The sequence below is a fragment of the Apiospora phragmitis genome (assembly GCF_038363925.1).
Source record: "Apiospora phragmitis strain CBS 135458 chromosome Unknown utg000008l:1.0-3514335.0:1.0-3519231.0, whole genome shotgun sequence".
Lineage (NCBI taxonomy): Eukaryota > Fungi > Ascomycota > Sordariomycetes > Amphisphaeriales > Apiosporaceae > Apiospora > Apiospora phragmitis.
The window spans coordinates 2,974,098-2,987,386 of record NW_027117407.1 but is presented as its reverse complement, the minus strand read 5'-3'; the positions used below and the strand labels follow the sequence as shown (position 1 = coordinate 2,987,386).

General features: G+C 33.6%; 2 protein-coding genes across 2 annotated transcripts; one reads left to right on the top strand and one right to left on the bottom strand.

The window, feature by feature from the left end:
• Positions 1 to 4,078: 4,078 nt before the first annotated feature.
• PG994_009345 (uncharacterized protein) lies at positions 4,079 to 4,576 on the top strand (the record flags this gene model as incomplete). Its single annotated transcript, XM_066860754.1, has 1 exon — positions 4,079 to 4,576. One exon carries the CDS (start codon positions 4,079 to 4,081, stop codon positions 4,574 to 4,576), a length of 498 nt encoding a protein of 165 aa, XP_066714343.1.
• A 971-nt stretch (positions 4,577 to 5,547) lies between these two features.
• Positions 5,548 to 7,946, bottom strand: PG994_009344 (uncharacterized protein; the record flags this gene model as incomplete). The annotated part of the gene is made up of 10 exons (XM_066860753.1): positions 5,548 to 5,624; positions 5,735 to 5,999; positions 6,071 to 6,184; positions 6,232 to 6,283; positions 6,345 to 6,757; positions 6,810 to 6,880; positions 6,942 to 7,013; positions 7,081 to 7,266; positions 7,407 to 7,609; positions 7,663 to 7,946. The coding sequence occupies 10 exons, from the start codon at positions 7,944 to 7,946 to the stop codon at positions 5,548 to 5,550; spliced, it is 1,737 nt and encodes a 578-aa protein (XP_066714342.1).
• Between the last annotated feature and the right edge of the window lie 5,343 nt (positions 7,947 to 13,289).

Genomic DNA, 13,289 nt, shown 5'->3' with positions numbered 1-13,289 from the left:
CACGTTCAGATACTCTCTCGTATTATTAACATAAACCCCAGTACGTCTTACTAAGTTTCTTTTAAAACCTAGATAGCGTTCGTTACACTAAGTATTTTATTTACTTTTTAAAATATCGCGTTCTTACCTTCTAAAAGAGTAACTCGGTATATAATATACGTTATAACTTTTACGATCTAATTAAAACTAATTAAAATAAATATCGGAAAGTTATTTTAATACCGTATAATACGGTTTCGAACGTATTCGGTTTAGAATTAAGCCTTAATCGGGTTATTTAAAGTCTTTAATTCTTAAAAAAGAAGTAGGCTAAAAAACGTCCCCGGAGGTATTAAAATACGTAGCTTTATATCTAACTATAAAATAATATATTCCGGATTATACGAAATAAGTCCTATCCCTCGAAAGCCTCCTTATATATTCGAAATAATAAAAGTCGCCTAGAACGCTTTTAAAAACACTAATAAGAAGTCTTCCTTTAAAATATAAATAATATACGCCCGTATAAGATATTTAATTTCTTTCCCGTACACCTTTTTTAATATACGAAAATAGCCGACATAAAAAAGCTAAAGCTTATACGACGAATAAGAAAATATATAGAGTATAATAATCGAGTTCTCTTTATAATAGAGCTCGAAAGCTATCGAGTAGTGGCTTTCGTAACCGTCCAGGACTAAAAGGCGATAATAACCCTTCGTACGAAACCTAGTATATTAATCAAAGTGTCGAATCTAGTCCTCGCCTCTTTCATTCGTGGTCCAGTTATTTTTAATAACTACGATTACCTAGTCCTTCGGCAATAAGCTATTTTCGTACTAGGAAAAGAGGTACGTTTTCCCGATAAAAATAATATACGGAGGAATAACGTAACCGTATAATCCGACGCTTTAAATAACTATAACCTATTCCCGGTTCCTTTATTATATTACTTTAAACCTTCCGCATCGATCGGAGGTAGTTACGACTATTTCGAACGAGATTTAACTTATAAAAAAGCCGGTTTCGTTAAAGTTATAAATATCCTCTTTTTAAATCCCATACTTATAAATTATATTCTATACGAAAATAAATTATACGTAATACGCGTCGGGATTTTTATAAAAGACTCTTTAATAATCGATTTTTCGATTAAAACGCGTCCAGAGGTCTAGTTATTATCGTATAAAATTAAAGGCCTAATTAACGCCGACGCGTCCCGCGTTACGTAAATTAAATAATCGATTCGTTATATCTTTTATATTACTTAGCCGAGAAAAAAAACGATCGCGTATTTAAATTAATAATATATTAAATAATCGTATCTTTTTTAGAATTTAAAAGCTTTTAAGAATTCGTAAATATTTCGCGTCGTACAGGTTAGCTATTTCGTCTACGCTATAAGGTTTTCGATAAGACGTAATAAATTAATACAGCCTTTCGTACGCTTAAAGTTAAATCTTCTTAAAGCGCTTAAAACGCTAGAATTATATCACTCTTTTTCTAAAGTTGTGGCATTTTCGGACGTAAAAGAATATAAAAAAAGGTTAAGGCTATGAGGAAATTTGTGAAAATGGGATATTCGCTTGTGTGGGACATTCGCTTGTGGGATACGTTAGACGTCGGGCTTAAAGTATCCCGTGGTATCGCGGACGATTATTCCGTATAGAAACCGGGTGTTTCTCGCTTAGGCGGCGGTTATTCGATTATTTATTTTAGGGAAGAATATAGAACATTTTCTTTTTAGGTTTCCGAAGTCGGTTTTGCCGGTCGGTCTTATTAATGTACGGGAGCGGCCGGTAGTATTAGTTGTGTAAGCTTACTTTTAAAAGATCCGCCTATTAATATATTAACTCCGTTTCTTTCGAGGTAATAATAGAGCTTTTTTTAAAATATACGGTTAATTTAACCGAATTAATATTCGGTCTATTTTTCGAATTTTATATTAAACGCTTTTTAAAGGAATATTTTTTTATTTTTAATATATAATATTTTAAAAAATATCGTACGAGGTACGTCGTAAGTAGTTTAGGTATTATTTTTTTAAAAAGTATTTCTAGAAGTTCGAGTTCTTAAAAAGCGAGGTTAACGTTCCTTTTTTAAACTATTAACGAGATCTCGATATTTTAAGATATCTCTTCGTATATAAGTAGTTCGAAGTTTAAAGTCGTCGGTTTATCTAAATTTAATATATCCGGGCTCGGTCTTAATTCGCCGACCATAATTAATTCTATTTTAATAGGGGTTATTATTTTATAAATTATATATAGCCTAGCTAGTCTCGCGTATAATTCGGAACATGGTCTCCTCCTTATAATATATATTCGGAAAAAGGGGTTCCTCCTCGTACGGTTAATTTAGTTTAGCTCTTCCTCCGAATCTCTAACGGGCGGAAATTCTCGGGGCTCCTTAACACGGTCGCCCTTACATCGATAAGGGCGTAGAACCGTCTCTTCACTTTTATTAATCTATAATCGCTACGGGTAATTATTAATTAGTATTAAATAAACTTTTATATATATATATAAATTCTAGGTTTAATTAAGGTTTAATCGTTATATTTTATTATTTATATCTATCTCTTTTATTAATTACGAGGGGTATTATATACCCCTTTTTATAAAATAGAAAAAGGGTTTGTATGCGCAGGCACGTAGCACCCCTTTTAAGGTATTATAGAAAACCTTAGTTCCTGCTGTTCCAATAGTTTCCGAATAAAAGAGGGCTGATGAGTGGCTTAATAACACATAAGGGCTAAAAATTATTATTACGTTAATCACCCTTAATATTTTAAGCTAATAAAGCTTTTTTATAAGCTTTAGTATAATATATAAGGAAATTTCGTTTATTAATAAAGGCTGAATTTATTAATAAGCTTAAAAAACAGATCTTTTTTTAATAATAAGCTTTTATAAGAGTAAAGACTTTAATATTAAAGGGTTAAAGGATGTATAATAAATAAAGGGGTAAAAATAATAAGTAAATATTATTTTAGTAGTAAAGGGATATAAAATCATTGGTTATATAGCTGCTATACTTATTTAAAATAAATAAATGAGCATCTTTTAAGTCGTTCGGGGCGGTTTTTAATATAAAGATATCTTCGAGCCATTTAACGGCGATGTCGTTATTCATCTAACCTTTATTACTTGTATTAAACTTTTATCCTTTAAATTTATCGAGGTCTTAAGGGAACTATTACTTTTAGACCGATTTATTTTTATAAATTATTAAAAGAGGGATAGCCTTACTAAGTACTAATATATATTATAATATAATCGTTTAATACTTTAAACTAAGCTATTTTTATTAAATAAAACATAATTTTAAACTATTTATTATAAAGCTATTATTTCTTTAACTTTTTAAAATACTATGCTTATTTATATTATATCTATTTTTAAGTTTAATAATTTAAATTTAAAAAATATATAATTTAATTAAAAACTAAGACTTAATTACTTTAATTAATACCTTATTAATACGCTAAGAGTCGATTTAACGTTACCTCTTTATTTTTATAGCTAAGTGGCGTTAAAAGAAGGCTTTTATTTAATTTTTACTAAGTGGTTAATAGTCCTCTTTAAAGGTTAAAACCCGTTAAACTAATTGTTTAATTTAAATATACGTCGGTGCCACGTTAAAGGCTTCTTAAGATAGAACTTAATCTATTAGATGCTTTTCTTATACCGAAAAGAGCCTCTAATAGCTTTCTTTAACCTCCCGCTTCGATTTAGCTCCATAGAGGCGGTCAACCAGCGTAGTCCTTAGTATACCCTAATTTAAAGCGGCTCGGCGTATTAATTTACTATTTATAACATTAGAAATCACGGCAGTAATGTTATCTTTTATATAAAGTGCTATAAATAATAGATAAATATAGTTTAAAAAGAATGAGATAGATTACTTTAAAATTAGTTACAAAAATAAGTAATAAAGAAAAGTAGCGGTGAGTTATTTTAGTGTTGTACAGGGGTGTCGGTTGTGGGGTAACATACGTTATTCTCTCTATGCTCTGCTGGCCTGGAAGGCACAGACATACCATGCTTGGATCAACACTCCCCAATATCAAGCCGACCGTGAGCGGCATACACTCAAGATGGCAACGGAATTAGCGACTGGTATGGCGATGTTTGCACCTGACATTAATGACTTGGATGCTTGGATCAGCTCAGTACGAGACTCGATTATAGAGCCCGGCCTGGCGCTGAAAGAGAAGATAATGTGCAGCAGACAGGAGTTCGAGTTGGTGTTTATCACTAACCCGCCAGCTGATTATGAAAACGGGACGAAATCACAGCTAAAGTTCGAGTGGGAGGAATATCAGGACATCACAGACAACCACCGCCGCCTCGACGCTAAGAAGATGGATGACTCGAAGCTCATCACGATGCTTGGTACTACCCGCCCATGCTTCTACACAAGACTGATGCAAGATCACAGCGAATGGAGGGAGCCCAAAATCCTTGTGAAGCAGTCACGTCTGGTCGCATTGAAAGAGGATCTCGAACAGTATACTTCGAAAGAAACGGAGCAAGAGTCGGCGTTGTGGTCACAGTTCGTTGGTGCAACCGCGAAAGGAAACCCAACTCCCTAGCTTAACACCATTATTTCCTTGAACCAAGAATCCCGTGGCATAGCATTAGGTAGGTATTCGCTTAATTAAAACACAATTTACCCAAGTAACAAAGTCGTGAAAGAAAACAAGAAACGAAAGATGCAAAACAGAAAGTCCTTAGTACGTCGTTAATAAATATTCGAAGTACTATTATTACTCGGCTTCGCCGGCCATAGTGAAGGGTTGTGACGAAGTATGAAAGGGACCGTTATAATTGGAGAGAATGATATATATTGAGTAATAAATTTACTAACTACGCTTTAGGCTAGTGTCTTCCATGTGATAAGGGTTCAGTGTGACTTGGCTGGCGCTCAATGTAGACACCCCATATATCTCTATCTTTGAGCATAGTCACGGGAAGTATGAAATACGTACAACATATTATAAGGGCTGTTGTCCACTTGTGATGTATGAAAAAGGGCAATTAACCTCTATCTTTTCCTTATAGCGAATGTACATCGGAAAAGCCACCAAATCAGTACAGGAGATCTCTGTTTCTCAGCTTTGGTACCCTCCCAACGACCTGACCTGCCGTATTAGCAATCCACCTCTACCATCCATACTCATTCGCATGCGGAAATTGAATGGGTGGCACTTTGCCTACTAGCTCAATAGGACTAGGTGGTTATGTAGCATTGACAGCGGAAATTGGACTGCTACATTGAGGCAGGCAATGGTTAAGTGTAAGGAAAGTCTTCCGCCACATACTATCTAAACCTCCCAGTCAGACCGTTACAGGATAACCAATCTTCAGTCCTTGCAGCCTTATTGACGTCAACTCTGTACCAGTGTTTGCCCCATTGGTGCTTCATGACACCCATGCATCAGCTTCTTGGTATTCACAAGCAATATCACTTTGCACCATATCAAACTCCACATATCTCATCCGAATCGTTTCGTTGTTGAGAACGAGTTGCAGCGATCCCATCATCGGCAGTAGTCGAATGCATTCATACGTACTCCGCAGAGACCGTACTGTAGCGATGATTGTCGTGGATCAGGGTGTATTCAGTAGTCGCTGATCTGTCTGTGGGGTCTTAGTCACTTACAACACTTAGGCGAACACTTTGTGTCTAGCTTTCGAATAGCATAGCCAACACTTTGGCTGTCACCTATCAGGTTGGGCTAAGGACTTACACACGACCTCGATCTCGCAGCTGAGGACATAATAATCAAAGCCATCCTTTCCACGTCGAGTGGGAAGTTGGTCAGCTGGGATCCTGCTAATGTCCGCCTCCAAATGACACAATGTGTCAACATTGTCGTTGCGAGCCAGTGGTGCATCATTGGACTTGCTGTCGGAGTGGATCGTAAGGAAAATCGTTTGCGGTCGACCATAACTGACTTTGGAAATCTGGTGGAAATGGTGGAGGTATGGCTGCGACTCAGCCACGCGATCTCCCTAATGTCATACACGTGTCAGTATGAGATCGCCGAAGCGTGATGCGTATTCTCAGTTGAAACGTGACCTACATTTCGGATGAACCATCTCATAGCATCAACTCGCCAACATCCATCCATTCCCTCCCAGGCACGCTTGCTGAAAAGCTCACGATGTGCCTGTTCCGTCATAGACGGCGGAAAGCTCTGTTCCATAGTGCTCTGCTCAATGTCAGCTAACAAACCCTGCTTACAGTGAATTCAAGTGTACACCTCTGCCACCTGGACAGTAGCGGTTTCTGCTTACTGTTTGAATGTTCGTTAGCATGTAATACCAATTTGTGAGCATGGGGCTGTCCGCTCATACCTTCGGGCTGCTCTTTCGACAACTGTGAGGAAAGTAAGTTTCTGTGGGGCCACATGTGCGATACCTCTCATGACGGCGCCGTAGACGACAGCAAGGGATGAGTCCTTGGAGAAGTGGATTGGAACCTTCATATCATCCTCGATGTCCTTCTTGAGCCGCTCTCGGAGATAGACCGAGTTTCCGAAGCCTCCGATAAGAATTACGGCATTGATGGGGACTTGAGCGGTGCGGATTTGGTCTTTCACCAGACGGATCGTCTTGAGGACGCACGGCTCATACATGGCATGGACATCAGAAGCCCGCAGATTCAAACGGCCGTTTCTGATGCCAGCCTCTCGGTTGTTTGCCATACCATAGAGAGGAACTGTGAAAGTGCCATTGGGCATCGATGCATGAGAAAATAAGCGTTTGATCTGGCCGAGTCGTAAGTTTTCTTCTACACGGATTTGAATCCGGCATGCTTACCTTGGATTCGAACTCCCCGCGGGCGCGTCCCAGAAGCTCGTTATCGAAGCCCTCTTCGTTTGCCAGTGTGGCTTGGAGGTGATCGGTGAAGGCTTTGTCAACAAATGCCCCACCACAGAAGTCTCCCCGAACCTGCAACCGCTTCTCTGACTTGAAGCACAGGGTGCAGAGCGGTGATAGTGTAGGTAATGATGTCCACGGTTCCTAATGTGTTGTGTTTAGGTAAGCAAAACGCCTTACCGGTATATATACCCATGATTTGGTAGCTCACCTCCGCCAGCATCCAGGACGATGAAAGTCTGTCCAATGTCCAAAGAGCTTTCCTGTAACATAGTGTGCAGGGCATAGGTTGCAGCAGCCTCAGGTTCCGAAACCAGTGTGACGCCACCAATTCTTGCGAGATTTCGCGCTTCTACAAATGCCCGGTCTGTCCTGTCCTTGGCACGCTCGTCCCATACTACATTAACGTCAGTATATATAAATGACGAAAAGAGGTAGGCATTGTCAGAAGTAATCCAAGGGGTGGCGATTAGTCCAAGACTCGCGGCTGTGTGGATAAAACATAGGAAAAGGTGAGGGACAGGTCCATATACTAACCTGCAGGCACTGTAAGGACAAATTGTATGGCAGACCGTCGAATAAGTCCGTTCATTGCATCCGAACCCAATCTCTGTCTGAGAAAGTGCAGGACGTGTTCGCCGAGACCAAAAAGGTAATCCTTCACCAAACTATCCGAGTCAGGCCGAGTCACCATATTTCGAATGTCTTCTGGTGGGTCGTCCTTGAAGGTTTGTAGGCCCCTTTTTCTCTCAGTTAGCTGACACTCGACAATATACCATGGACTGCGACATACAACTTGAACCAACGCATGATCTCGTCTGGGTGAACGGTTTCTTCCGAGATCTGAGGGCCCCATTCGAACTCGCCACGCTGCGGAAGATAGCGAATTGTAGTAGGCACCTTATCGATGGTTGATCCATCTTCACGACCTCCGCTCGATGGCCAAGTCAGGATTGCGTGTCTGCGATCCGGGTCTTCAGTTATTGCATAGGCCACACCAGAGTAAGTGGTTCCGAAATCGATTCCGATGACCAGTGTGAGGTCGCTAGGCGGTCGGCCATCCGTGCCTGAAGACATGCTGGGTTGACGTTCTTGAAATTGGCTCTTCTCAAGTAAGTGTCAACGTCACGAAAGAAGGAATGTAAAGATTGATGTTGTCCGGAAAGGAGACTGTACACAAATCGCTTTCGTCGTGGGGACCGGGCCAGGTTTATACTGAGTGCATAACGCAGTCAGACAAACGACCTCAAACACACTGTTGGAACAGCCACTCCAGGGGCTTCCAGCACCTCTTGAAAAGGGCGTCACGTGCGTGCGACGCACGGATCATTAGCCCCTCGTACGAGAAGATAAGCGCTGGCGGCTTCCCGCTAATTAATAAATAGAGGAGACAAATAAAATATAAGCACCGTTTTAACTTTTATATAATATATATACGTATTAAAAAGCTTATTTAATATTAATTAATAATTATACGAGGTAATTATAAATTAATAAAAGTAAAAAGACGGTTTTACGCTAATATATAAATAAGGCGACCGTATTAAATAATTTAAAAAAATTCTTAAATCTTTAAAAAAAAGTGAAGCTACCTCTTTCGTACGAAATCTAAATTTTATCTCTTTTAAAGCGAATATTAAAAAGAAAAAACTAGGTTATAATACGGTCGGAAAACTAATTAAACTATATATTATTTTATACTTAAAAATAATGTTATATAAACTAGTTAAATAATACCTTAATAATAACGTTTACCTTTAATACTTTTTAACCGGGCTAAAACCTTAATACTAAATAACCTGAAGTCTTCTAAACGTCCGAGCTATCCGAGGAACTTAAAGACGAACTCGAGATCATATATAAAGAAGTTATAGTAACCACGAAAATAAAACTCGGGGTTTAAAAAATAAATACCGACCTTGAGAAATAAAACGACGAGCCGGACCCGATATTACCCGAAATAACGAAAAAGGAATTAACAATATACGCCGCACGATACCTTTACGATTATTATTTTTTTAAAATTACGAAAAATACCTTTACGAAATAATTCGCTTACGATTTCGCTAAATAAATAAAAGAAGTATTTAAAAACATTAATTATACGTTTTTAAAAGCTTTTTTCATATACTTAAAAAAGAATAAAATCGATACTCCCGATAATAATATAATAACCGGGAAACTAATAAAGCTTACTATATACCGACGTACCCTGTTATTTAAGCCGAAATAACGACGCCGACCTCCGATCGTCTAAAGAGAGAGTATTATATAGAACTTAATAGAATAACCGGCCGAAAATTATATAATAAAATAAGAGACGCGGTGTTATAACCCGACCTAACCATACGGCTAAAACCCTACTCGCCGGAACGGAACTACCATACCCCGACTAGGCTATAATATTATAACTACCGACCGTATTACTAGTTATATTAATATTAACTCTTTTATATTATAGAAATATATAAATATAATTACGAAGATATTTTAAATAGCGAAAAAATAAACCCGACCCGGGAAAGTAATTAGGAAGGAGCCGCGGGATAAGGAGTAACTAAACTACCGCTTTACAAGTAAGCTAGGAGCGACGGGATCACGACGCCCCTAAATAAGTTACCGGAATAGATTACCGTAATCTAAAGGATAGATTACCGTGAGCTAATAACGGGATTACCGTGAGCTAGCGGACGATCTAACGGATTAGTAAGGGAAGAAATTAAATATATAATAATAAACGTTTTTTATATATTTATATAAATATTTTTTATTTTAATAATTAATTTAAATATTAATTTTAATTTATTAGTAAAATAAATAGTTTTAATAAAATTATTACGAATACCTTTAAATTCGAATATTTTAATTACTTTTATTTTTATAAGCTATTATTTATTATATTAATAAAAGCGACTTTTATTATACGTTTAAATACTTTCTCGTATTTATTAATATAAACTTTAATATATTTTATTAGGTTTTTTTTAAAATTTAGATAGCGTTCGTTATATTTTAATTATTTTTATTTTTACGAGTTATTACTTAGACTTTTAAATAATAATACTATAAGAACTATATTTATACCTAGCTTTAGTAATACTGTCCGATAAAAGAAAACTCTTATTACTACTTTTAGCACCTCCTAACGGGACCTTGTTATAAACGTCGATAGTAACAATAATAACGACGAGCTTATATAATAAATACTAGTTAAGCGAATTAAAGAACTCGAGTAAAAGAGCGTTAATTATTAGTATTATTACGTTAAGTTCGAAAAGGAGCGTAACGAGCTCTTAATTAAAGGTACTTTAAAATAAATACCTTATAATATTAATAAGTTACGCGAAGAGGTGCGTTTTTTTTATATAGCTATTAATATTATTTAAACCTTTATTATATTAAAAAAGGGTATAAAGATTAATATATTAACTTTTTTTAACGGAATAAGCGGAAACCTCTAAGGTTTTTTTATTTAAATTAAGGCTTATTAACGGTTTTATAAAAGGATGTTTTAAAACGCTACTTAATAAGTTATTTACGCCGCCTTATTCTTTAAAGGTAAAGTACTCGTTTAGTTCGAACCTTATTTAAATAAACTCGTAGAAAATAATTAATAAGTTAAGTTATACCGCATAGAGGTATAACGTATTTTCGAAAATTACGACGGCTTTAAACAAGCCTTTAAGTTATTTTTTTAAGACTTTAACGAAAAGCGACAAGCGGAAAGAGAACTTAAAACCTTTAAATAAAAAGGATTAACCGCTTTTTATATAGCCGAGTTCCGGCGTATTATAGCTCGATTAAATTGTATTAAAATTACGAAAATTATAATATATTATTAAGAATTAAAGGACGATATTAAGAACGAATTTAGCCGGCTTAACGCCCTCGATAATTTTTTTTCGTATATAGAACTTATTATTAAAATCGATACCCGTATATATAAGCGACGCCGCGAAAAATAGGACGGATTTTAGCGGTAAATTAATCGAATTTAAATTAATACAAGGCGATTATATTAATATAATTATATACCGCTTAGAAATATTATAACGTATAGTTATTATAATAAATTTATAAATTTCGATATTATTAAATATAATAAATAAAATAAGAAATTACGCGGTATTTATTATAATTATTAAAAACTAGGATATTATGCTCGAAAATATTAAATATTAAAAAAGGATTTTTAACGAGTTTTAAAAGAACGATATATTAATATTATTAAAGTAGAAAATATTTTTATAATAATTATTAAAAATAATAGCGTTATTATTAAATACGGTAGTTTATTTTAGATAGCTTGCTATAACGATAGGTGTATCTTTTATTTAGCGGATAAAGAAAGTACCGAATAGTTCTTTAAAGCCTTGGAAGATAAGGAGGACCATAACCGAAGCGTCGCGATAATACGAAGAGAGTAACCCTTTCTTTATAACGAAGATAATAATTCGATAGATAATATTATAAACTAATTAAAGTAATTAATAAACTACGAATATTTAATAAGTATATTAATAAACGAGCTAGTAAGCGAGATCGTTAAATTTAGAGACTTTAAGATTAACGAGTAGTTAGCTATTTTTAATATTCTTTACCCCGACTCGAAATATTTATATTAAGTACTTATTATAGCCGGTTTTAATTAAAGAATTTATAATAATTACGTAATAAGGAATAATTTATAAAAATTTTTTATATATAAAAAATACTTTATATTTTTATAAATTTTGTATATATATAACGTTTATATAGAATACTTTATAAAGAAACTCGAGTATGAATAATTTCTTTGAAAGATTGGTAAACGACTTATTACGTAACCGTACCCGGACTATATTATTAAAAAAATTCGAACGTTAACCCCTGACGAACGACGCGCGTACTTATTAATATAAAAAAATTTACGGTGGTTACGATAATATTATTTAAAAGGATAAGATTAGAGGGAGTATTTCGAGGATTAATACCTTAAATACGTTTAAAAAAAATCGCGAGCTTATAAACGTTTAAAGGAAAACGCTTAATACTTTTAGGACGTATAAATATATACTTAATAAAAAAACCCTTTTAATATATTAAAGAATTTATAAAACGTTTATAAATCATCGTAAATTTAATAAACCTTTAAATTATTCGAAAAACCCGAATTTTAAGTATTAGGGGCAGTATTTTATACGGAGAAAAATATAAAAACATTTTTATTAATATATTAAGAAGCGTTTTAAAGAAAACGGAGAGAGTAATAGTAACGATACGAAAATTAATTATAAGAAATTATTAATTACTTATAAGAGTAATGTTTAAGAAATAAACGCCGTTTATTATAAAAAGACGATAATAAGCGGACTAAAATAAGTCCTTATATTAAATAATAAATATAAAAAGAGTTTATATTAAAGCGTTACTCGATAACGGAGCGTAAGGAAATTATATTTTATTACGAATCGTTAATTGCTTTAAATTCGAATAATAGGAGAAAAACGCTTTATACCGATTTAAAACCGTCGATAAAGGATTTATAACGTATAATAATAAAGAGGTACGAAAAAAAGTCGCGAACTTTTTAATTAATATCGAAAGACGTTATAAACGAATCACGTATAATATTACGGACGTCGCAAAATACGATATAATTTTAAAAATATTTTAATTACGGGTAAATAATTTTAAAGTTAATTAAAAAATAAGTTAATTTTAATAAAATATATTAAAAAGAAGTTTAATTAATAAGTAACGGTTTAAAAAATAACTTTTTAATAAACTTAAAGTTTTTAAAATATATATTATTATTAAAAAACTTAAATTAAACGTTATAATAATTATATTAAAAAAGTATTAATAATTTAAAATACTTTTTAATAAAAAATTAAAAACGGGCTTACCGTTTTATATATAATAAAATTATAAAATACTTTTTAAAAATAAAAAGGAACCCTTATTTATACCTATATATAAACTTAATTAAGAATATAAATAAGCCTTAAAAAAGTATATTACGGAAAACCTCGAAAAAAGAGTTATTTAATTATTTATATTATTAACAAGCTTCCTTATCCTCTTCGTTTTAAAAAAAAGTAAGGATAGGAAACTTAAATAACGTATATATATCAATTATTAAAAACTTAACGAAATTATTATTAAAAATTAATACCCCTTTTTTTTTAATTAGCGATTTACGAAATAAATTATTATACGTTAAAATCTTTATAATACTTAACTTTTTTAACGTATATAACCTAATTCGAATTAAAAAAGGAGAGGAGTAAAAAACCGCGTTTTAAACTAAATATAAATATTTTAAATATTAAGTTATACCGTTTAATTTAATTAATATATTAATTAACTTTTAATTTATAATTAATTATATTTTATAAAAATATTTTAATAAATTTATTATAATATATTTTAATAATA